Source organism: Herpailurus yagouaroundi, unplaced genomic scaffold (assembly GCF_014898765.1).
Source record: "Herpailurus yagouaroundi ecotype Mexico unplaced genomic scaffold, PumYag 139, whole genome shotgun sequence".
NCBI classification, from domain to species: domain Eukaryota; kingdom Metazoa; phylum Chordata; class Mammalia; order Carnivora; family Felidae; genus Herpailurus; species Herpailurus yagouaroundi.
In genome coordinates this window covers 23,328,281-23,355,525 of record NW_024412394.1, presented here as the reverse complement: position 1 = coordinate 23,355,525, position 27,245 = coordinate 23,328,281, and the positions used below count along the sequence as shown (strand labels likewise).

General features: G+C 38.6%; 1 protein-coding gene across 2 annotated transcripts in view; it reads right to left on the bottom strand.

Moving 5' to 3' along the window:
* The window catches only part of PRIM2 (DNA primase subunit 2), a 338,721-nt gene that overhangs the window by 54,314 nt on the left and 257,162 nt on the right, over nucleotides 1-27,245 (bottom strand). For both annotated transcript variants that reach the window (XM_040473844.1, XM_040473845.1), the window contains 2 exons: nucleotides 12,070-12,196; nucleotides 5,881-5,963 (listed from right to left, as the gene is read on the bottom strand). In XM_040473844.1, the coding sequence (XP_040329778.1) occupies nucleotides 5,881-5,963; nucleotides 12,070-12,196 (210 nt within the window). The remainder of the gene's footprint in view (nucleotides 1-5,880; nucleotides 5,964-12,069; nucleotides 12,197-27,245) is intronic.

Genomic DNA, 27,245 nt, shown 5'->3' with positions numbered 1-27,245 from the left:
ACCAGTAGTTTGTTCTCTTTTTACTGCTGAGTAATATTCCATTGTATGACTATACCACAATCTGTTTATTCAGCCACACACTGAAGAACAATTGGGTTACTAGTTTTGGCAAGTAGAATAAGCAACTACAAACATTTATATACAAGTTTTTGTGTGGACTTACACTTTTATCTCAAAGGTATAAACAGCAGTGGTAATAACTAGGTCATACAGTATAAGAAACTATCAAGCTGCTTTCACAATGGCTCTACCACTGGATTTCCTCCAGCAGTGTATCAAACTTTCAGTCACTCTATATCCTCACTAGCATTTGGAATTATCAATTTTTTAAATTTACTTGACATATAGTGTTCACTGTAATTTTAAACTGCATTTCCCTAATACCCGATAGTGAGGTTTTTTTTTTTTCATGTGCTCATCTTCCACAGATTTGATACAATATCTGTTCAAACTTTTTATTCATTAAAAATGATTTTCTGGGGGCACCTGGGTGGCTCAGTCGGTTAGGCATCCAACTTCAGCTCAGGTCATGATCTCATGGTTCGTGGGTTCAAGCCCTGTGTCGGGCTCTGTACTGACAGCTCGGAGCCTGGAGCCTGCTTCAGATTCTGTTCTCCCTCTCTCTCTGCCCCTCCCCCGCTCATGCTCTGTTTCTGCCTCTCAAAAATGAATAAATGTTAAAAAAATAAAAATAAAAATTGAGTTTCTGATCACTGAGTTTTGAGAGTTCTTTATATCTTTTTTCAAATTTTAATTTAGAGACAGAGAGCATGAGCAGGGGAGATGGGCAAGGGAAAGAGAGGGAGCTCAGTGTGGAGCCCAATGTGGGACCCAATCCCATGACCCTCAGATCATGACCCAAGTCAAAATCAAGAGTTGGATCCTCAACCGACTAAACCACCCAGGTGCCCCAAGAGTTCTTTATATCTTTATACATTCTGAATACAAATTATTTTTTGAAATGTGTGACTTACAAATATTTTCTTCCAGTCTATGGCTTATTTTATTCTCAATGTCTTTACAGAATAAAAGTTTTAACTTTGACAAAGTATGATTTATCAATATTTTTCTTTCATTGAACATACCAAACCCAAGGTTGAGAGTTTACATTTTACATTTAGGACTATAATCCACTTCAATTTAATTTTTATGTAAGATTTGAGGTATGTGTCTAGGTTCTTTCTATTTTTTTGCATATGGACATTCAATTATTCTACAACAACTTCTTGAAAAGACTATCCTTTTCCTATTGAATTGGTTGCCCATTGGCTCAGTGTGTTAAGCTGCTGACTCTTGATTTCGGCTCAGGTCATGATCTCACAGTTCATGGGTTTGAGTTCCACATCAGGCTCTGCACTGACACTATGGAGCCTGCTTAAGATTCTCTCTCTCCCTCTTTCTGTCCCTCCCCCACTCACTCTCTTTCTCAAAATAAATAAAACTGAACTTAAAAAAAATCTGGTTGCCATTTACAGGGCACCTGGGTGGCTCAGCCTGTTAAGCTTCCGACCTTGGCTCAGGTCATTATCTCAGTGTTCATGAGTTTGAGTGCTGTATCAGGCTCCATGCTCAAAGCGCAGAGCCTGCTTGGAATTCTCTCTCTCCCAGTTGCATGCACGCTCTCTCTCTCTCTCTCTCTCTCTCTCTCTCTCAAATAATAAACAAACTTTAGAAAAGTCAGTTGCCCATTTTTAAATATGTGGGTCTATTTCTGGATTTTAATTTTTCCCAGTTTATCTCTATGTTTATCATTTCTCTAATATCACATTGTTTTGATTATAGCAGTTTTCAAATAAATCTTGAAATCATGTAGTAGGGGGACAGTTGAGAGATAAATGCAGGCTGCCCATTCTCTTTGGCTTTATTCTGTTGTTCAACTGTTGTTTTCTGAAGCTTGAGTATCAAGCTCATTCAAAAAGGGAGAAATGTGATCCTATGAATGTACTTTTTTTAAAAAGTAGGTGATGCCCCACCAATAAATAGCACTAATAGGAATTTACCCAAAGGAGACAGGAGTGCTGATTCATAGGGGCACACATACCCCAATGTTTACAGCAGCACTATCAACAACAGCCAAATTTATGCAAATAGTCCAAATGTCCATGAACTGATGAATGAATAAAGAAGATGTGGTTTATATATACAATGGAATACTACTTGGCAATGAGAAAGAATGAAATCTTGCCATTTGCAACAATGTGGACGAAACTGGACGGTATTATGCTAAGTGAAATAAGTCAGGCACAGAAAGACAGATATCATATGTTTTCACTCATATGTGGAAAATGAGAAACCTAAGGACCATGGGGGAAGGAAAGGGGAAAAAACAGTTTCAGACAGAGAGGGAGGCAAACCATAAGAGACTCTTAAAACCAGAGAACAAACTGAGGGTTGATGAGGGGGGTAGGGGAGAGGGGAAAATGCATGATGGGCATTGAGGAAGGCACTTGTTGGGATGAGCAGTGGGTGTCATATGTAAACGATGAATCATGGGAATCTACTCCCGAAGCTAAGAGCACACTGTATACATTGTATGTTAGCTAACTTGGCAATAAATTGTATTAAAAAAAAAAAAGTAGGTGATGCCATGTAAATCACAATGATCTCTTTTCTGATCATCAAGATTCTGATTATTAGCATCTAAGTATTTTTTATAGTGGAAGGTATCTTTCTCAAGTAGTTCTCTGAAATAAAAGTAGCTACATTGAGTTTTACCTTACATGCATTTTAATGTTTATCTTTACTTTTTTTCCACTATTTTAAAGTGCACTTGGAGTTTTTAAGATCTAATTTGCACTCATGCCAACCTGCAACTGAGCATTTATCAAAATGTTTTACGTGGATTTTTCATTCATCAACTTTTTGCCCTTTAGAACAGTCTCCCAGCTGCTTCATTCTACTGAGATCCACTCAAAAAAGACATCAATTGAAAGCAAAATATTATTTACAGCTTGCCCACATGCACTATACATCTGTGTTCATCTCAGATAAAAGGTTACCATGCAAGTCCAAAGGCTGATGTGGAAATTACTAGTCAGCTTCAACTCAGCAAAGGATCTGCTTAGAGACTGAGGGTAAATGGAGGAATGCAATGGAGTCAAAAGCAAAACATGTACAAGTGTAGGAGTGCAGACCATAGTGACTCCATCTTTGGCCCACCACCTTGTCCATGTCCACATGATGACCTCACTAAGTGCTACATATTCCAGGCCCCTTGGAGGTTAAAGTATTCCCTGACCAGAACACAGGAAGGATTGTTCTGGTCTTTCCTAAATCTGATTAGGTAACAATTAGAAATAACATAGTTTCTCCCCCTTCCTAACTCACAGATGGCCACACGAGTTCTGTTAAATGTTAGCTAACAATTAGGTAAGTGTTTGTAGATCCTCTGACTGCAAGACAGAGCCCTCCAGTGTCCCCTTACTCTATAAAATCATGGACTGAAGTCTGGACTCTAAGGAAAATAGCTGTTCAGCTATCCAGGTCACTGCCTGTTCAATCCTGTCAGTAAGTTACCCTGAACAAAACGCTGTGTAGACTGAATGGAGTTGCCTCTTTAGTTTCTCGGTCTCAAACTGCCTTCTCAGTTTGGGGGATATTTTACTGTCCTTCCTCCTCCTTCCAGCACGTAGTTATTACTATTAAATAAAAATAGTGATATTCTCAATAGACACAGTAATTGCCTGTATTTTTAAAAAAGTGATTCTTTATGATGGCTAAAAAAGCCTTTAGTTAATTCTTTTTCTAGATTCCCTATCAAATTTACTGTCAACAGTTCCCAACCTTTCCTACATCCAGAACACCATTCTTAACCTCTACTCTAAGCTAATAACCAGACCTTTTCCTTTGCAAGTTAGAGTTAAGGCCTCTTAATCTACTCCACCAATTTCCCTTTGTTCCACACCTCTACATTTTTCTCTACATTCCCAAATGGGCAGAAAGATATGCCTTTTTCTGTCACTATCCTTTTGTGCAAGTATACAGACTCCTTTCTTCAATAAGATTTTCACTTGTGTCATTGAATTCCCATGTGGCTCTTTCTGCACCCCTCCAAGCACAACCTAGCATCCAACTCATACAAAAGCTACGCCCACTTACTTCTCCAACATTTTTTTTAAAGCAGCTACCAAGTGCAAACTCACTGAATTACTATGAGAGATAAAGTTAAAAAAAAATCTAATCCTCGTTTCAGGAAATTTACAAGTTAGAGGGGAAGATGAACGGTTAAATAATTATAATCTTGTGTAATAAGTTTAAGAGCAAAGGCATGTACAATATAGTCATAAAGGAAAGAAAAGTTAATTTTGCTTAATTCAAGAGGGATTATCTTTTTAAAAGTATTTTTATTAAGATTACCCTCAAGATACAAACAGGTTCAGATCTCCTCTAAGCCATCACAAGATGTTTAAACTAGTATCACCCTGTCATCCCTTTCGCCAGCACATTTCTTGAAAAGGCTACTTATATCACTATCTACAAATCCAATGTGCTGTCTTTCATTCACTTATCTTCTAAGCAAATGTGTTCTGGCTTTTGATTTCTACCACTACAATGATACCTTTCACCAAATCGAAATTGGGTAACCCACTCAACGCACCCAGTCACCACCTTTTCTCAGTCCCCCTCTCTCTGCTATGAAGGACACCTGTGGACCCTCTCCTCAAAATTCTCTGAGACTGGTATGATACTTCGTTTCCCTAATGTATTCCCCCTCCTCTCCCTTTTTTGTTCAGTCTTTCCGATTCCGCTTCCCTCTGCTGGCAAAAGGGAAGTGTTAGCCAAGCCTCCATTTTAAGACATGGTTTTTGACTCTCTACCCCCTCTCTCCATTACTTTGTTCTCCCTTTCTCCTCCAACCCACCTCCCCCCCACCACACACACACACACACACATCACACAAAACTCATGATAATCACCCTCAAGTAAACTGGCGCTGAGAGAGGGGAAAAAACAAAACAAATCAAAACCCGTGGATTCAGAAGGCCTGGCTTTAAATCTGGTTCTATCACTGACCTATTAGCTGCATACCCATGGCATGTCACATCCTATGTGGCTCTATAAAAGTGAATGGCTTCCTATTGTCTCCTCAAACCCTACAGTTCTACATTTCTAACTGGGAAGAACCTCAAATTTCCACTTTTAACTTCTCTAATGAAGCACAAATCTACATTCTGTCTGCCATTTAAATATCCCACCTCTAAACCTAATCTCACAAACCAATTTACTTCTCTCGTCTATTAATGTTTATGTAATAGCACTTCCATTATCTTAAGCGTCAAATCCTAATAATCTGTATACTTACTGCTTTTTACTCTTGCATTCTTTTTTTTAAATTTTTTTAACGTTTATTTATTTTTGAGAGAGAGACAGAGCACGAGTGGGGGAGGGGCAAAGAGAGGGAGACACAGAATCTGAAGCAGCATCCAGGCTCTGAGCTGTCAGCACAGAGCCCGATGTGGGGCTTGAACCCACATACCGTGAGATCATGACCTGCACTGAAGTCGGACAGAAAATTTCCCAAAATAAAATATGATGCCATTACTTTTCAGCTTCGTTAATAACCTTCAATGTATTCCTCTAAAAATTTATTTTTTTTTAAACACTCCTAATTGAGATAATAAAACAAATTGAGAGAAAAAAGGTTTCCAGCTTCCTTTCTTACCAAGAAAAATAAGACTGCAGCCTGGCAGACAGGAGAACTAGAATTTCCAAGGAATCGAAGCCAGGCAAGTCAAAGCTTTAGCTTACTTCATGCAGAAGACAGGATGTGTGGTGTGAGCCCTGACAAGCAGTACAAAGCGCCACTGCAAGAACAGTAAGTGAAACTCAGCGACTGTCTGACTCCTCATTACTGAGGATGTGCGGCAGCGTCTGACCTACCTGGCTTATCCCGTCGGGAGAGATCTTGTATGACTGCAACTTCTGCTTCAGCAGCTCTGGATCACTGTGACGGAATGGGCACCCTGACAACGAAAAACAAGCCAGCACACCAACAAGGTTATTTACCCGGGACTTAGTACAATACCACACTCGAGAGACTGTCTAAGCTCCCCTTAATTGTCTAACAGCTTATTAATAAAAAAGTTAATTGCCCATGGGTGCAACTGCTTTCCTCTCTTGATCTAAATGACGATTTAGTTGTATGGTTATCAGGACACTACAGGCTCAAGAGTTACATAAAACATTACAGCATTCTCAAGCAAAGTTGCCCATTCGCTAGGAAGAGGAAACAGTTTTAATTATGCTACTTGCTAACAAGTAGAGATAACCACAAGGTAGCTATAAAACAGTTTATCTAGCAACTTTATACAATCTCACATTTTATTCTTATTCTTAAAAATTACATTAAAAGACTATGAGAAGATAATGTAAACAAAAAGAAAAATGTACAAGCTCCAAAAAATATAAAAATCTCACATCATTTTCAGATGTAAATTTTATGTCTATTTCCCACAAAGTAAAATCCATACAAATTTAATAGGAACCACAGATGGGAATGAGACAGACAAATGAGAAAGTGTTTCACAGAAAAATAACCTTTGTAGATACACATCATCTCTGTATTATTTCACGAGTAACGCAATAATAATGATGAACTACTAAAGTATTTGCATAAATAAGAACGCAGAAGAAATGAAATGTAAAAACTGTATTATAAGGACAAAATCTAGAAAATTTCATATATTTTAATAAGAAACAGCGATATAAATGAAAATACTTATTTTAAAATTTAATTTTGGAAGGCAGGTTACTTTTTTTTTTTAAGTATACAGATGATGGATCTATAAGTTAATTAGAAACAATTATGCATTTTTAACGAGAGCAATGGGAAATGGGTTATAGCAAAAACAGGAAAGGGCCTAGATGCCAAACAAACACGTTTACCAAAAATCTTAACTATAAAAAACATCCACTAACCCTATGGACTCCTACAAATAATGAAAATTCACAAAATTCATAGTTTATACTTCATTCAGATTAAAACTATAAACCTGTAGTACAAGGAAACATAATGAGCAGCTGTGTAACATGTGGCTAAGAGTCTGGAGCTGTAACACCTAGGTCTGAATCTCAGTTTCCCGCCTAGCAGGTGGGAGACCACAGGCAAATTCTTATCTTGTCGCTGACTGAGCTTCACTTTCTGTCCAGTGAAGGAAATAATCACTCACAGAACTCTTGTGAAAACACAATATAAACCTTTTATATGCTCCTGGCATATAGTAAACACTCAACATGTATACGCTGTCGTTATTATTCTCAAAAATAAAAATAAATAAAAATCTGATAATGAAATTGCAAAAGATACCAATAAGAAAGAAATGAGGCTGCACAAGGAATTCTTGGGTAAGCCCAGAATTTATTAAAGGGCACAAAAAAAGATTAATTGAATTATCCAAATTACATTTGAAATAATGACTGTATCTGTATGGAAAAAGTTATAAAGGGCAAAGCCAAGAAGAAAATGAAGATTGCCAAGGTACTAAAGGTCACAAAAAAGTGTTATTAAGCTATGCTGACAATAAGCAAAAAAACAGAAAAAAATGATTACTACTTAGAGAAGCTGGTGTTATTTTAACAGATAACAGACAGAAAATAAAGCTCAGTAACTCCTGTTTATTTTTTTTCCTTCTTCCACGTCAAAGAAAATTATCTTCAAAACTGGACAGGGTTGAACCAGGTAACCAAAAATGAAGTGAATGCACACCCACTTAAGTATCTGACAAAACTTTCCAACATCCATTTGCAGAAGAGACGGATAAAGTTAGTCTGGAATGTAGTTATGTATAGATTCATAACAGTGCTGGTTAACGAAATGATACCAACACAGGGGACTAAACAGTTTTATGAACAACGTAAAACTAAAAGGACAGGGATATCTCATTTCTAGTCTGGCCTGTGAAGAGCTTATACACTGCTCCATCCTAACCAGGAAAAAGTTGAACTGAAAAATCAACAACTCTGTTTAGACTCATCAAAGAAATCAGATCACAGGGCACACCACTGTCCCCTAAAATTGGAGAGAGTGGCAGATACAGAAAATCACAACATACCAGAGCAGAAATCTCTGCAGGAACCAGTGCTGGGGTAGGAAAAACCTTACCTATAACTGAGAAATTTTTGAAGTCTGGACAAGTCTGAGCATCAAAAACTCCAAGGAGACCCAGTCATAGGGAGGCCCCATACTTCGTAAGCCTAACTTCCAGGAGCTCTACCAAGTGCTCACGGTGAATAATAGAGAGAAATTTTCTCAAGCTTCTGGCATGGGGAGGGGAAAAGTAACCATTTTAATACTATAGAACAATGTACTCTTAATAAGGCCTGCCCTCAGAACAAACTGTTTTACTGGAGCCTAAACTTATGGGGTTTTATCAGAGGTAACCTATCAGGGGTAGGGAAATACCCAACTCCAGCCTCCTCTAGGCATCCTGTCCCACCTAAGGGAGAAAAACTGAGTCACTGTTGAAGTTAATAGCCGAGGGCCACAGACTCACTAAAAGACTAAGCAGAGGACTACAGAACACCAACCTCTCCACCTCCCTTGCTTACCACCATATTACTAAAGGTCTATTTATTGGAATTCTTTTCATCCAGTATGTCATGTCTACTTTTTAACAAAAAAGTACAAGGCTTATCAAAAGGCAAACAATACAGCTTTGAAGAGACTGAACAAACATCAGAACTAGAGTCAGATATGGCAGGGATAGTGGAATTATCAGACCAAGAATTTAAAATAACTATGGTTAATGCTAAGAGCACTAATGGAAAAAGTAGACAATGTGCAAAAACAGATAATGGAGGCAGAGAGATGGAAATCCTAAGAAAGAATCAAAAAGAAATGCTAGAGAACTAAACACTCTAATGGAAATGAACGTCTTTTATGGGCTTATTATAGACATGGCTAAGGGAGGAATCTCCAAGTTTGAGGTTATGCCAATTGAAACTTCCAAAACTGAAAAACAAAGACAAAACGACTAAAGAAAGACAGTAAGGGGGCGCCTGGGTGGCGCAGTCGGTTGAGCGTCCGACTTCAGCCAGGTCACGATCTCGCGGTCCGTGAGTTCGAGCCCCGCGTCGGGCTCTGGGCTGATGGCTCAGAGCCTGGAGCCTGTTTCCGATTCTGTGTCTCCCTCTCTCTCTGCCCCTCGCCCGTTCATGCTCTGTCTCTCTCTGTCCCCAAAATAAATAAACGTTGAAAAAAAAAAATTTAAAGAAAGACAGTAAGAACAGAATATGTAACACCTGTGGGGCATTATGAAGGATAGTAATGAGAATACCAGAAGTGAGAAAGGAAGGAATGGAAGCAGTATTTGAGGCAATGGAGAATATTCCCCAAATAAATGTCAGACACCAAACTACAGATATAAGAAGTCCGAAAAACACCAAACAGTATTAATGCCCCTCAAAATATAGCTTAGATATATCACATTCATACTTGAGAAAATAAAAAGTAAAGAAAAAATCTTGAAAGAAGCTGGCGGGGGGACACCTTACCTACAGAGAAGCAAATATAACCATTATATCTAACATCCTCAGAAACCATGCAAGCAAAAGAGTGAAGTGAAATATTTATTTATTTACTTATTTATTTTTTGGACTGAAATATGTAAAGCATTTAGAGGGGGAAAAAAACCTCCACACACCTAGAATTCTGTACCCTGTGAAATTATCCTTCAAAAGACAAGAAGAAATACTTTCTTGGACAAACAAAAACTGACATAATTTGTTACCGGTAGACCAGCAAGGCAAGAAATGTTAAAAAAGCTCTTCAAAGAGAAGGAAAATGATAAAGGCCAGAACTTGGGTCTACCTAAAGAAAAGAACATCAGAGAGTAAGTAAAGGTAATATAAAAACTTCAGAGTGGGAAAATATATCGAGGATATTACATAATGATAAAGCAGTGCATACTCCAGGAAGACATAACAATCCTTAATGTGTATCCATCTAGCAATAGATCATCAAAATACAAGAGGCAAAACTGGTAGAACTGCAAGGACAAATTGATGTATCCCCTATTACAGACTCTAATACTTCTCCATCAGAAATGGACTGATGCTGGGGCGCCTAGGTGGCTCAGTCGGTTTAGAGTCTGACTTTGGCTCAGGTCATGATCTCCTGGTTGGGCTCTGTGCTGACAGCTCAAAGACTGGAGCCTGCTTCGGATTCTGTCTCCCTCTCTCTCTGCCCCTCCCCTGCTTGTGCTCTGTCTCTCAAAAATAAATAAACATTAAAAAAAAAAAAAGAAAGGAAATGGACAGATCCAGCGGGCAGTAAATCAGCAACAATAATCAGAATTCAAAAGCACCATCAACTAATATAATTGATATCTATAAAATGGCTATATCCAATAATAGCAGATTACACATTCTCAGTTCACAAGTAACAAACCACTCTAGTGAAGGATGCTGCTGATAGTGGCAGGTTGTGCAAGTGTGCGGCAGAGAGTATGTGAGAACTCTTTGTATTTTCTGCTCAATTTTGCTGTGAACCTAAGTGCTCTAAAAAAATTAAGTTTACTCATTAAAATAAGGACAGATCAATGTTTCTAACAAATAATACGAACTTACTGAGTGTCTGCTAAGTAGATTATTTTTTAACTGATAGAGTTTAAATTAAAAATAAAATAAACAATGGACTGGAATAAGATTCAGTTTAACAGGAATAAGCAATATAAAATCCTGCATTTGAGCTAATAAAAATCAACTACATAAGTGGGAGTTCTAGGATCTGGTAAGTGATAAAAGAATCCCTGGGAGTTTTACTAGGCCAAACTAAATGATCTAAGAAAAGTAATGTATTTTCTCAATAGAAGTATGTGGTCAATCAAAGTGTAGAAGACATAAGCAATTATTCAGGGCACGTGCAAATAAATCTGACTTTATAAGTCTGAGGGTGGAGCCTGATAATATGCATTTATAAAAGGTACCTTAAAGTAACTGACACAAGTGATGAGAACCACTCACTGTGAATACCAGTACCGGCCACCTTTTATCTATTACATATGAAAGTAAAGGCATTTTTTTAATGCTCTGGACATGTCAAGCATCTTCCTCAAAATTCTCTTTGTGATTATTTGTATCTTGATCCATAACAGCCTATAAATGCATAATCTTTTAATAAAGAATTACATTCAAGATGCTGAAACAATAATTAACAAACATCCTTCTACACATTAAAAGAAATGCCAAGGGCGCATAGGTGGCTCAGCTCATTGAGTGTTTTACTCTTGATTTCAGCTCAGGTCATGATCTCACAAGTCATGGGATCAAGCACACATTAGGCTCTGTGCTGACAGCAAAGACCTTGCTTAGGATTCTGCTTCTCCCTCTGTCTCTGCCCCTCCCCTGCTCATGTGCATGCTCTCTTTGTCTCTCAAAATAAATAAGTAAACGTTAAAAAAAAAAAGTGCTAAAAGAAAAAAGTTCTGACACATACTGCAGTAAGCTTTAGTTATCTAAAGTATTTACCAATGTGGATTATTAAAATCATTCTCTGACATACCAGACAAATGAGGAACTTTTCAAGGTATGTGCAGAGAACTATTTTAGAAAAAAATTGAACTAAGAAATCTACAATAAAAAGTTTAGCCTTTTTTTTTTCAACCTACAGTAACTCAGGTGAATTGACAGATGTTTGATACCATGACCCGCTAAATTCCTCACTCAATCTCATTCATTAATGATACTAAAACACACCTTTCCTCAGTAGTCTTTTGAAAATTAATGGATCAACTATTCTATAATTCAAGGTACTCAATTTCAAAAACCTATGAAGAACCTGTATTAGTCTCCTAATCATGAGAGATTCAGAAAATGGCAGGTGAAGGGGGACACTGAGAACTAAAGAGCCTGGTCCAGCACAATCTTTAGCATAGCTGAATAAACTCTCTTGCTGACCTAGTTCAGTAATACGACAGATCTCTAGAACAGTGCAGGAGCACAGTGGTGACTGACACAAGCTACAAGGGATATGGTGATACAAAAAGCTATCAATCACACTGCTTCACTGTTTCCTATAGAGCTAGTGGGGTTTCTACACTTCACAGACATGTATCCAGTGGAAGCACTTACCATGATAATCCCCTTGGCCTGGTGGATTGGTTAGAATAATCTTCATGCAACTGAAAGGTGTATAGTCAGTTCTCTTGCCTTCCTTTCCAAAGCTATGACGGATATTGTAAGAGTAGCCTTTGTCAAACTGGAGGAAAAAGAAGAGGCAAAGTAAGTCAATATCATCTAGTGGTGTCAGCAGTGACAGACAGCTATAATCAGAGTACAAAATGGTATTTTCTAAAATAAATTCAGCATTCATAGGTAGATGTACATATCCTATACATCATTCGAGCCCTTCATGTACAAATACATTTTTTTAAAAGTGCAAAACTTACAGGAAACAAATTATTCAGGTAAAGACAGCAAACGTTTACATGTATATATGTTTAACAATGAGGATAATCCTTTCCTGAGAGTAATCAAATCACCCATTTCTTGGTTTGATTCCAGAGCTTATAATGAATGTATATCAGTTTAGTCTCAACCCCCTTATCTTAGTACTCCCTGAATTCCTATATCCTACCTATGCTACTTCTGAAATGCATAACACAATTAATCCCTTCTTCTGTATTCTCACTACAGGAGAGAAGCAATGTGTAAAAGAGAAGCAAAGCAAGAAGAAATGCAAGCCAATGCTTGATTAATGAACTACTGCAATTGCCTCCCATCTGGAATTCCTGACTCCATGTTTACAAAGCAAGCTAACAGTATAAAAAGGAGTTTGAAGTGGGTGGGAAAGAAAGAAAACAGGAACTAACATTGATTGAAAAGCTCAGAATAGTAGGACTTAGCTAATACTTCAAGGAAAGTAAGAAAGAACTAGATTAAGAGAGTAATATACTGTATTATTTTGGGGGGTGAGATTTTTAAATTTCAAGTTACAACCTGAAATACACAGATCTCAAGTCTACTGTTTTATTGGTTTTGACAAATCACTGTACCTATGTAATCCATACTCCTATCAAGAGACAGAATGTTTCCATCACCCAGAGTTCTCTGGTGCCCCTTCCCAGTCAACATTCTTCCCTCCCCTCCATACGTACAAGAAACTACCGATGTGATTTTCATCACCATAGTTTTAACTATTCTACAACTTTATATAAATGGAATCACACAGTATAAAGTATTTTATAACTCACTTGTTTCATGACTTTATGTTTTGAGATTTATGCCATTCATTCCACATACTGTCAACAAGCCCTTTTACTCAACTATAGACCCCAACAGTTAAAACCAAAAAAAGACAAGATTGCTCATTCATGCTCTAACTAAAACCTGCTGCACTTATTTCTTATCACGCTTCCTTGAGGCATTGACAAAGATGTTTTGGCAATGACTGGAATGTTCCAACCACCCAGACAGAAAGGCCTTGATAACAAAGAATGCCTAGAAGACCATACCCCACCTATCCCATTTTGTGCCCATGATCCTGTGCTGAACACATACCAACACCCAACCACGATCACATGTTCTCTGCATGCTTTCTTGCCCGTACCTCCCTGAATGTCTATAAAACTCTAGGCATCCAACTTGCCATGAAAGAGGTTGGATATTAAGACTTGAGCCTGCCACCACCCTGGCTGCTGGCACCCAAAATAAATTTCTCCCTCTTTTCTAAACCTTCTCCCTCTTTTCTAAACCTTCTAAACCTCTAAACCTTCTCCCTCTTTTCTAAACCTTCATCGTGAGCTTCTCTCACGATGAGTTTATCCAAGTTTGTTCGGCAACAGTGTAGGCAAACCCAGCCAGGAACTATGCTTTCGATTTGTCCATCCCTCTCAGTATTCCCCAGGATGGGGCAGTTGGCCATGGCAGCATGCCGGGGCTTACCCGTTCACTTCCTGAGTTAGCAGCTGTGATAGACTGATTGCTAACACTATCAGCAGTTTGTTCCTTTTATTGCTAAGTAGTGTTTCATTGTATGAATATACCAGATAGTTTATCTAGTTCTCTGGTGATGGACACCTGGGCCATTTTTCCAGTTTGGGGCTATTACCAATAAAGCTACCATGAACATTCTTGTAGATGACTTTTGTGGGCCTACGTTTTCATTTCTCTCAAATGCTGCCAGAATGGCTGCCAATAGTTTTCCAAGGTGACCGACCATACTATTTTATAGCCTACCAACAATGCATGAGAGTTCCACACTGTCCCCAAAGTTTGGTGCTGACTCAATTTTGTTCATTTTAGCCAGTCTAAAGGGTAGGCAGTGATATCTCACTTTGCATTTCCCTGATGAGTAATTCTTGTGAGCACTTTTTCATATCCTTTCTTTTCATATGCCTTACTTTGGGTTTTTTGTCTGTTTCTTTGAATCTTTACCTTTATTCAAACATGTTCATGTTTGCAATATTGACTTCCTGCATCACTGACCATATATAGATACATATATGTATATGTGCATATGCATATATATTTTTTCCCAAGATTTTATTTAAATTCAAGTTACTTAACATATAGTGTAGTACTGGTTTCAGGAGTAGAATTTAGTGATTCATCACTTAACATACAACACCCAGTGCTCATCCCAACAAGTGTCCTCCTTAATACTCATCCCATTTAGCCTATCCTGCTGCTCACCCGCCTCCATCTACCCTCAATTTTTTCTCCAGTTAAGAGTCTGTTTTGGTTTGGTTCCCTCTTATCATATAGTATTTGTCTTACTCTGACTGACTTATTTTACTTCGCATAATACCCTCTAGCTCCATCCACATCATTGCAAATAGCAAGATTTCATTCTGTGGGTTTTTGGTGTTTTTTTTGTTTTTGTTATTTATTTTTGAAATAAGAGCATGAGCAGGGCAGGGACAGAAGGAGACAGGATCTGAAGCAGGCTCTGCACTGTCAGCACAGAGCACGATTCAGGGCTCGAACTCATGAACTGCGGGATCATACATGACCTGAGCCTAAGTTGGACACTTAACCAACTGAGCCACCCAGGTGCCCATGATGGCTGAGTAATATTCCATTGTATGTATGTATATGTATGTGTGTGGGTGTGTGTATACACGCACGCGCGCACACACATACCAACTCTTCTTTATCCATTCATCATGCCTTATTTTGTGAAGTGTCTGTTCAAATCTTTCTCCCATTTAAAAAAACAGATTGTCTTCTTGTAGGAATTCTTGATAAGCTCTGGATATAGCCCTGGTGTCAGATATAGGTGTTAGAAATACTTTCTTACAATCTGTGGCTTGTCTATATATTTTCTTAAAGTTGTTGTCTTCTGGTAAGTAAATGTGTTTATTTTTCATGAACCCCAAGTTATCAATTTTTTTTTATGGTAATGCTCCCTGTGTCCTCAGTCAGCTTACAAAGATATTCTCCCATGCTGTCCTTTAGAAGCCATGATGTTTAATCTCTAAAGTCAGGTCCTTTTCGTCTCAACTTTTGTGTGTAAGGTAAAGTACAAGTCCAGGTTGTTTTCTACCCCTCTAGGGGAGGAAGGATCTTCATGGCTGGTTCATGGTTCATGGCTGGGGCTCATGAATCAAACTGATCAAAGACACTCACAAGAAAAAAACCCATTTAATTACATATGTACATAAAGTGTGCTGATGGCAGTTTTAACGAAGAAACAGGACTCAAGGAGGTAGCCAGATGAGTGAGGCTTATATACCATTTTAGGCTAAACCAAGAAAAAGGGATTCTTGGTGGGAGAGGCAAGTTCTGAGAAGGTGAGCGGAAATATACAGCAAATAAAGGTTGTACTGTTTTGCAGATGAGTCTCTTGGGTGATAAGAGTTGTCTGGAGTAGCTCTCTTCCCCATACAGAGACATCTTAACAAATGTAAATTTCCTTTAAAAGGGGAAATTTATATTTTATTTTCAGGCAGTTAGGAGGAGGTAAAAAGTTCTTCTGGCTTCTGCTGGTTTTCAGTTGCCTTTAGCTCAAAATAATTTTTATGTCAAAGTGACATATTCTGGGGTGGCATATTCTAGTACCCTTCAATACTATTTGCTGAAAATATTTTTCTTTCCTTACTAAATTTCTTTGAATAGAAAGAGACTCATAAATACAAAGAAAAAAACTAGTGGATGCCAGAGGGAAGGGAAGTGATGGTATAGGTGAAATAAATGAAGGAGATTAAGAGGTACAAACTTCCACTTATAAAATAAATAAGTCATGGGGGAGGGGTGGCACCTGAGTGCCTCAGTTGGTTAAGTGTCCAGCTTTTGATTTAGGCTCAGGTCATAATATCAGAGTTTATGGGATGGAACCCCGTGTCGAGCTCTGTGCAGCCTGCTTGGGACTCTCATTCTCTCTGGCTCGCTCCCTCTTTTTCTCTCTCTCCCCCTCCCTCAAATAAAAATTTACAAATAAATAAACAAGTTACGAGGACAGAAAGTACAGCATAGGGAATACAGTCAATAATATTGTAATAACATTGTAAGGTGACAGACTACACTTACTATGGTGAGCGTTTTGTAATGTATAGAATTGTTGAATAACTATGTTGTATACCTGAATCTAATATAACATTGTATGTCACCTATACCTCAATTAAAAATAAAAATAAAAATCGCTTTGGTACCCTGGTCAAATTTGACCATAAATGTGTGGGTCTGGTATTCCACTAATCTGTATGTTTGTCCTTTTGTCAATGCCACATTGTTTTAATTACGTAATCTTTAGAGCAAGTCTCAAATTCAGATAATGTAAGTCCTGCTGCTGTGTTCTTTTTCAATATTATCTTGGCTATTCTATGTCCTTGAATTTCCATATAAGTTTTAGAATCAGCTTACCAAGTTTTATTTAAAAAATGCCTGCTGGATGGGGCGCCTGGGTGGCGCAGTCGGTTAAGCGTCCGACTTCAGCCAGGTCACGATCTCGCGGTCCGTGAGTTCGAGCCCCGCGTCAGGCTCTGGGCTGATGGCTCAGAGTCTGGAGCCTGTTTCCGATTCTGTGTCTTCCTCTCTCTCTGCCCCTCCCCCGTTCATGCTTTGTCTCTCTCTGTCCCAAAAATAAATAAACGTTGAAGAAAAAAAAAATGCCTGCTGGAGTTTTCAACAACTGGTAGCTTATGGCTTCATAACTACCTATCTGCCCACTAGAAAACTACAACCAGGAGAACAAATGGCATTTCAACTAAAAGAAAACTTTCAAAAAAGAAGAAAAACTTTCAAATCAGTATATTTCATTGGTGAAAACCAGAATGTTGAAAGTTCCAGCAAAAAAAAATTTCCAGCTAACATCTTTAATGAATACCTTCTGTTTGTTTCATCAGTCATAAACATTAACTATAATCAATCTCTGTGAAAACTTTTAGGTATGGAGTGAATTTAATTAGACACAAGATTTCTGTATGTTCTTCAGAAAACTTTGGGTCAGCTATTCTATGCAAGTAATAGTGTTAGAAATAAGCCCATCGACCCAATCGAAGGAGGGACCGGGAAACATGGAGCACAGTGAAATAAGGCTTTAATCAATATTCTTCCAAGAGCAGGTGTCTGTTGGACAGGCACACTCAGGGCGGTTACAGCAGACAACTTATCTCCGAGCATTCAAGTCCCTCCCCTGATTCCTCACTGGCTGAGTACTACAGAGGTTACAGCCTTACCCTGAAGTCGCCTATGCCCAGGTAAGGCAAAAGGTAGTCTGACTGGAACAAATGTACATTCCCTGAGATTATGAGAGACTTTGAGCCCCTCTCCCTTTGTTCTTTGGTCCATGCTCATTGCAAAGCCCCCCAAAATAAGCCCCTGAAACAGAGAGGGGAAGAACCAGGAAGTGAAGTATCTAAGGGTTTGGGGCTCCATTGAGGGGGGAGCCCCACATATTTCCAATAGGTTGTAAACCTATTGTTAATTAGACAGCACAGCTTTCATTTGGTATTTCTGAAAATGAAACCTCTCCCTTCTCACAATGGCAAGGTACTCTCTCTAAAGGAAGAAAAGCTAAAACTAGTATCTTTCACCTCCCTTTTCGTTCCAACTTATTTACTGCCTCCATGTATGTATGTATGTCTAAAATTTGGACCTTATAATTAAGTTTTCAGACCATTCATGTATTTATCACACAAACTGTCTTCTCTAGTTTTCAGACTAGCAAACTCTTGAAATATTGTACAGAAGGTACACTGATTGGGAGATGTTTTCGTTACCAAATGATCTATCACAGCTGCTAACTCAGGAAATAAATGGGTAACCCCTGGTGTACCACAGCAGCCAACTGCTCCATCCTAGGGAATCTCCAGGGGGCTAGGCAAATCAAAAGCATAGCTGCTTGGCTCTGTTTGCCAATACCGTAGCCGAACAAACTCCAGAAAAACTTGTCGCAGGAGAAGCCAATAACTGGAGACGTGGGTTTGGAAAAGAGAAAGGGAGAGATTTATTTCGGATGCCGGCAGCTGGGGGAGGTGGCAAGCTCAAGCTTTAACAACCAACCTCTCCACTGATAAGAAGGAGACCTAGTGTTTTCTAAAGGGAGGGTCAGGAAGGTATAGGCAAAAGAGCAGAAAGAGAGAGCACATGACCACAGGTGGGGGGCGGTATGTGTTCAGTATGGGATCACGGGCAGGGAAGGGGACAAGTAAGGTGTGGTCTTCTAGGCATTCTGCTCCTGTTTCTGGTCTGGTACTTAGAATGTTCCAACACTGCCAACGCCTCAAGAAAATGCAGTAAGAAATAACTGTTGGGGTCTATAGTTGAGCAAGAAGGCTTGCTGACATTTTCTTAGAGAACACTTTCTAGGTATCCACCTCTACAAGTCAAAGAAATATTTCTTTTTTTAAACTTTTTTAATGTTTATTTATTATTCAGAGACAGAGAGAGAGACAGAGCATGAGCATGGGAGGGGGAGAGGCAGAGACAGGAGGAGACACAGAATCCGAAGCAGGCTCCAGGCTTTTAGCTGTCAGCACAGAGCCTGACGCGGTGCTCAAACTCACAAACTACGAGATCATGATCTGAACCGAAGTCAGACGCCCAACCGACTGAGCCACCCAGGCGCCCCTCCCTTTTTTTAAAAATTTTATTTATTTATTTTGAGAGACAGAAAGAGAGGGTGTGTGAACATGAGCAGGCAAGGGGCACAGAAATAGGGAGACAGACAATTCTGTCCAGTGATGGGAAATGCCAAAAAATCAACACTGGTCTTTTGGCGGTAAGTGGCAGTTTTCAACCTTCCAAATTAGTCCTGACATGCAAGCCATGGCATTTGGCAACACACCAATTTCTGCCAAAAACAACAGTAAATTATTTTCAGGGGCACTATGTTACCAATGGAACACAAGAAAAATTATACAATAGGCACTTCTTTATCCTGCTCCTACCCTGTCTCTTTCAAAGTCTCTCTCAAAGTTGCGTTTCCCTTTTTTTAAATGTTTGTTTATTTATTTTGAGAGAGTGTGCACTTGCACGCATGAGCAGAAAAAGGATAAACAGAGAGGGAGAGAGAGAGAGAATCCCAAGCAGGCTTCACATTGTCAGCACGGAGCCCTATGTGTGGCCTGAACTCTCTGTGAGATTATGACCTGAGCGAAAATCAAGAGTCAGACACTTAACCAACTGAGCTAACCAGGCACCTGATCTAGTGACCTTATCTTATTATGGTTTAAAAAGTATTTACACCAGAATCTACTCAGAAGCTATGAGTATATATATTCAGAGGCCATGGTGTAAACATTCAATTGCCTAGAAGAACAATGTGTGGTTTCCCTGGAAGAATGTCTTTCCTACCAAGAAAAGCCCCAAGCCCAATTATTATTCCCATTGGCAAAGCAACAACTGCCATTCATTATGGTCAAGCTCAGCTTGCACAATGAAGTGAGACTGGGTAAACAGCAAGTACCCTCAGAGACACATTTATATTTGAAAAGGAAAATCTTCTTGACCTAAGTGAGGCAAAACAGCCACACATATGAAGGCAGAGAAGAGGGCAATGATATAGTATTTCTTAACAGGATATTTTCGATCCTTCCTTAGTGACATTTGTTTCCAACCCACAAGAATTTGGAGCTCTAATTTACATATTTAAAAAACACTAAGGGAGGGTCTGCTAAACTACAAAGAGAATTAATTCAATACCCACAATTCAGCATATCAAGGATCATTACTTTGGTCCCAGGAAGTTTAGCTATAAGTAACAACAGGAATTCACAGCTTAGCAGCAGGGTTATACAAGTGGACCTACACCTAGGAAAGAACATGAAATCATCCCAATGCCTTTTCTCAGCATGTTCTTGTTCGATCTTCTACAATTTCTAACCTGTTGATAACTTCTTCTTGTGTCATTTCCCTAAAGCTTCACTTATAATGTTAATAACCAGAATGCACACTACAGGCATTTAATGTATTGTGACCCCCTTTTAAATGCCTACTTACTAAACTACTCAATTATTACCTATAAAACTAATTTTGTCATCAGTTACCTGCAGATTCTAAATACTTCTCTTTAACCCTTAACGTCAACCACAGTTTCACTCTCAAGGTCACTGAAAAATCACATATACCCTAACCAAAAACACACTGAAGGAGACTAAGAGGCCCCACAGAGTATGGGAAGAAGAAAAGGCTACTAAGGCAGGGCTTTAAGTCAAATACCCAAGTTTAAATCCTGTCTTACCACATGCTCTTACTAACCAATCTGTAAAGATCCCATATATACTGTTCGTATACACACATACACACACACACACACACACTCACACGAAGTGATAGGGTTGGGAAGTGATGGGGGTTTGGAGCTGATGGCCAAGAAAGAATTCTTGAGACGTTTTTTGGTGTAAAAAACTTGGGAGGTGGGGAAGGTAAAGTCAAGGGGAAGTTTCCAAAGGGATTTTCATATGCTAGGGAAGACTCACAGGATATTGGAGGCCTAGTTATTATCAAGCTAAGGTTGTTTTTCCCTCTAGCAAAGCATTAACATTAAGACAGTAGGGAGTTCCTGGAGAAATGTTATACTCCGTATTTGCCTCAAGAATTTGTCAATGGGCTGCAGGGTATAAGGAAGTTTAATTTTACCTGCCATTTCATTCTCGCCTTTGTTCCCCACATCACTATGGACGGGAGGGTGATGTTGGGGTTATAGGTTTCTGGAGATTAAACTATTGATAAGATTGCCTTTTTCTTGTAATTTACTAGGATATTTGTAAACTAATGGAGACTCATGTCTTGCAAGACTGTGATCTCTATCAGTTAACCATTTGTTTTCTTTCCTTTGTTCCTGGGCAGCAGGAGTGCCTGAGGAATGTTACACATATCCCACTTGGGGCTGGGGGAGGGACTGTTAGTTTGTGCTTTGCCCTCAGCTTGCCTTATGCTCCCTCATCAGAAGGAGTAGTATTTAACAGATAGGGTGATGTGGGGATTAATTAGCTCATTTTCATAAAGCAATTGGTATAGTATTAGCACAGAGTCAATACTTTAGAGCTGTTATCATTACCAAGGTAATCAGTTTTATTATTAACCAGAAAAGGCTATCTTAAGTGGGTCAGATCTGGTGTGTGATTTAATATTACTTAAATTGCTTACATGTTTTGCCTCCAGCTTCCTCATCAGAAAAACCTGGAATCTAGTTCCTCCCTCTAACTCTTTATAGAACCTTTAAAAAAAAAATCAGTTAAGCAATTTCAAATCTGTACTACAGCTGGAAGGCATTGCTACTATTAATATTATTCAGTAAAATACCTCCTATGGTGTACTAAATATTTCGTCTGCTGCTCTGCAACAGTTAATTCATTTCTCATGGGTGAGAACTTTTCACAAGCTTATGAGGCAGCAAGGTGTTAGAGAGATAACAGATTTTGGTTCTAACTCTGCCACTCCTAGCTGAATAATGTTAGGCAATTATAAATTACCTCAGTCTGTTTTTTCATTTTTAATATTGTAGTAATGAGACCTATACTTCACTCTATGCAAAAGAAATCTGTAAACTGTAAAATGCCAAGTATATACTATAATTATTCGCTACAATTATTTGCATAAAATTGTATAAACTTGTTTTACCGTGTTTGAAAAGTGAAATGTTAAAAATCAGTTCCATTTTATATGCAAGTATATCACTGAATACTCCTGGGAGTTCACATGAAAAAGTGTGAACATACATTATATTATATTTTGAAGGGTGCCAGAATATGCCACTCAAAATATGCCACCTTGGCATATGGATTATTTTGAACAGCCACTGAGAACCAGCAGATGAAGGACAAGCTCTAAAAACAGGTACTAAGTTTTCTTTTTGTAAAGGAAATTACCAAGAGTAAATAGATCTCCCACTCCCTACCAGTGAGAAAATCACATTAGAGAACACACTGACTTAAAACCACGTAACAAAGCTTACTGAATAACCCTCGTTTAGCATTATTTTCCCAATCAACTCCCCAGAACTTGCCCCCCACCTCACAAAGCCCAGAAGCCCCAATCCTCTTTCTTTTGTTTAGCCTAAAACAGCATAAAAGCCCAAGTTGAAAACGCCCCTTTGAGTTACTCATTTCTGGGTGTTCCCATGTGTATGCGCTATGTATACGTTAATAAACTTGTTTTTTTTCTTGTAAATCTGTTCTATGCCAATCTGATTTATGAGCCCCAGCTGGGGAACTTAAGAAAGGTAAAGAGAAAAGATTTTTTTCCTCCTCTACAGTTTCATCTGAAAAAGTGGGCCACATTTTCCATCTTAACACCCTAATCCCCTTCCCTGAATTTATGGAGAACACTTGCAGTTCTAGACCCCAGGGCATGCTGATTGTCTTTCCTTCAAATTTCCCTGAGGCAAGATCAAGCTAAAATCTTAAAATTTTGATGGGCTATTTTATTAGAAAAATTTTTTTAAAAAAAGTGAAATGCCAAACCCACAGAAAAAGTATGAAATGGAATGATCTTATTGTGAGAAATAAGCCCACTAACCCCATCAATGAAGGGGCGCAGAGACTCTGAGCACAGTGATGTGAGGTTTTAATCAACATTCTTGCAAGAGTGTGGTGGATAGGCACACTCTGGGTGTTACAGCAGGCAATTTATCTCCTAGCAGGAAGTCCACCCCTGATTCCTCATTGGCTGAGTACTAGAGAGGCTACAGCCTTACCCTGAAGTCACCAAAGCCCATGCAAGACAACAAATGTACATTCCTTGAGGTGATGCAGAGACTGCAGTTCTTTAGTGCATACTCATTGCAAAGCCCATGAAAAACAAGCCTGAGAAACCACGAGGGGTTAGAAGAACCAGGAAGTGAAGTGTCTAAGGTTTTGGGAGTCCATTGTGGGGGCAGGGGAGGGGTTCGTACATATTTCCAATAGGTTGTAAACCTACTGTTAAATAGACAGCACAGCTTTTATTTGGTATTTCTGAAAATGAATCCTCTCACTTTTCACATCTATATAATCTGATAAAGTAATTGATTAAGCAGATCACTTTCAGTAAAGCCAGTATATCAAAAGATTACCTGTGTATATTAAAAAAAAAAAACACACCAAAAACCTGCCATAATCATCAGAGGAAAATGGAAAGCTATCTGTTCAGGAATGAGGATGGTGTGTGGGCTAGGGGGTTTGTCTTCTTCATATTCACTGTACCCAAGTGACTCAGAAAACAAGATTTAAGGGTCACCTGTGACTGTGTAATCTACATCACTCTAACTGTTCATTCAGACAGAAGGAAAGAACATCACTTCTAAATTTCTAATGTGCAATTCAGTACATATGCACTGCTGTTATCAGCAACAGAAAAATAAAGTAATACTTAGTGATATCTCAATAATAATAGTTTACATTTCTATAAATCTTTAGCAGTGACACAATGATACTTCTTAGACCTTTTACTACCTGTAAGGTATGGAAGTTAGGTAGCTCTATACATGAGTCAACTAAGGTTTTAAGAGGTCACGTGAATAGTTATTTCAATTACTTAGTGGACAAGTTGGAATTAAAATCCTAGTCTTCTACTTTCTAGAAAATATGACAAAATTATAAACAGAGACAATAAATAAATATTAATTTATGTGTATTATGTATAACTTCAGTTATCTACGGCAAACATTCGGCTGCAGGCTGCTTCCCTGCTCTCGACTGTTTCGGAACCATCTGAAAGTCACACTGAACCAGAGTTAAACAAAATGCTTCTGATTCTACTGAAAACCAGAGCAAAGTACCTACTCTCAAAAGAAATACTAACTCCAATTAGCCACTCACATATCATTTACTTGGTTTCTAATCTACCATGATTTTAGAATTAAAAAAAAAATGGTAAACTGAGAGTTAAACATTAACAAAATGAAAGAACACTAGGTAATATTCTACATGCTTTCAAATACCAGGCACACTTGATATTCCTCCTTCTATAATCTAAGTGGGGATGTAATAACGAACTGGAACACAAAATCCGTGAGAAGAAAGCATGAAAACGGACATAAAAGCATGCAGAACAACACCACTGCTTATTTAACTGGCAACTTATTTAACTTCATTTGGAGCTTTGGCAAATTTAGCTTCCTTACCAGAATCAAAATGGAAGAGCTAGTAACAGGCTTTAACCATCATCTAGTGTAGGCATTACTAGACATAGAGAAGCAAGTAATGACAGTTTAACTTGCAGGGGAGTTAGGGAAAGCACCTTAGTCCCTGCATTCCCCATCCCAGGCACCTCTCATTCACTCCTGTCAGCCTCAGGCCTAGCACAAGGCCCAGCAAATTGCAGTTGCTCACTAAATGTTTACTGCTCTGGAGTTAAGATTCTTTCCTGCACTGAATGTTCTCTGGGTCCTGGGTACAAGAGGACTTAAAGCTAATTTTGTACTTATTACCATGTTAACTTTCAGTGACAAAAGAGATTTAGCAAATTCCTATCAGTAAACATTGTAACTTAACATGTTATTTCAATAGAGGCCTGAACAATTCCACGTGGAGGAGATGGTCTGGGGCAGTTGTGTAGTAATTTCACCTGGCTATTTGTTCCGCCAAGTGTGCTGATATTAACAAAGGGGCAGATTAATGATGGAAGTTTCAGCATTTCACTTGGAATGCTTACTTTAGAAAAGTCTACTTTATTCACTGGTATGAATACCACTAACATAAGTGAACGAAAATTATTAAGATTCCAAATATAATTTTCCAAAATTTGAAGACAGAAACCATTGACAATCCTTCATTCACTGAAGTAAAAGCACTTACTGAATCACATTCTTACAGCCTAAAAAAACTAAATTTAGTAACCGTTAAGAGGTGATCAATTTAGTTTCTATCTCACTGGTAGGGAAGAGCTAACATAAAACAAATTATCATCAGAAAACCACAGGAGCAGGCTGACTGATGTAGAATGCTCTAGTCCAAGATGAGTTGGCTCAGCTTGAATAAATTGGTCTTTTCATTCGCTGAAAACAAGAGAAGCAAACTGAAAACATCATCCAAGCCTGCAATCAAAGACTACACAAAAGTTAGCAGATGAGAGCTTCTAATCTCCAAGGGAAAGGCTCCCTCTTCTTCGCAGATGCAGGAATTTATTTTTACAAACATTTTGAAGTAAAAATTAAATGTAAATTTACTTAACTTCTACCAGATTAGTTTCATCCTATTTACTCATTTCTCAGATGTTCTGTCAATTTTTTTTTGAATAGTTTGCTTTTCTAGATTTTTTTATCTGGCAACTTCAAACCAAAGCAAGTAATTTCTGGAACTAAATTTCTATTACAAGAGAATTTTAAAGATCTAGTCTGATCATTAAAAAGACATTTTATGGGGTGCGTGGTGGCTCAGTTGGTTAAGTGTCCGACTTCCGCTCAGGTCATTATCTCAGTTTGTGGGTTGGAGCCCTGTACTGGGCTCTGTGCTGACAGTTGGAACCTGGAGCCTGATTCAGATTATGTGTCTCCCTCTCACTCTGCCCCTCCCCCACTCATGCTGTTTCTCTGTCTCTCTCTCTCAAGAATGAACATTAAAAAAAATTTAGGGGTGCCTGGGTAGCTCAGTCGGTTAAGGGTTCAACTTCGGCCTAGGTCATGATCTCACAGCTTGTGAGTTCAAGCCCCGCATCGGGCTCTGTGCTGACAGCTCAGAGCCTGCAGCCTACTTCAGATTCTGTGTCTCCCTCTCTCTCTCTGCCCTCCCCGACTCGTGCTCTGTCTCCCTCTATCAAAAATGAATAAGCATTAAAAAAATTAAAATAATAAATAAAATTTAAAAAAGACATTTTAAGTATTATTCATAGCCTAGTATATATGTTACATATAACAAGTCTAAGAGTGTTGTTTTTTTTTTTAATTTTTATTTATTTTTGAGAGAGAGAGAGCTTGCACAAGCAGGGGAGGGGCAGAGAGAGAGAGAGAGAAACAGAATCCCAAGGAGGCTCCATGCTGTCAGCACAGAGCCTGATGTGGGGCTCAAACTCACGAACCAAATGGTGAGGATCATGACTGGAGCCTAAACCAAGAGTCATGCACTTAACTGACTGACCCACCCAGGTCCCCAGCAAGTCTAAGGTTTTAAAGAGCTACCAAGATAATCACTAAAATATAGTTCCCAAATGCTACAAATGTTTAGAAATATGTATTTTACATAAACATTTAAATATTTATATATATTGACATATTTCAATATATCTGGATAAAGGTTCAGAATTGTCACATAGTCTTGATGGTGTATGCCTCTTGTCAACATGTATGTGTCCTGTTTCATACTTTTCTCCTTGGACTACATTTTAATACCGTCACTCAGTTTTTTGATTCTGCTTGCTGGTATTCCCTTCCCCCTCTTTATTGTCAATCTTTCAGTATCAGAACTTTGCAAATAAAGAGCAAATGGGTAACTGGTTACCTATGACCACCCTCTAGTGGTTACTCATAGCATATTAAAATATGTATTCTATCAACGTCAAAAATGAATCACTCTCTACAAAATAGACTTTAGCACACTTTTACTGACATCATTAATTACAAAATCAGCTCCAAAATAACTTTAAAAATGAACTGCTAAAAGGATTAAATGATTTTCTCAAATTCACAATACAGGAGATATTTCACTGATTAGATTACATGTCATCTTCTAGTCATCTAAGTTTGGCTACATAACCAGTGACCAAAATAAAAAATTTTAGGGGTTCCTGGGTGGCTCAACTGGTTGAGCATCCAACTCTTGATTTCAGCTAAAGTCATGATATCATGGTTTGTGAGACTGTACCCGGTGTCGGACTCCATGCTGACAGTAAAGAGCCTGCTTGGGATTCCCTCTCCCCTCTCCCCTCCTCTCCCCTCTCCCCTCTCCCCT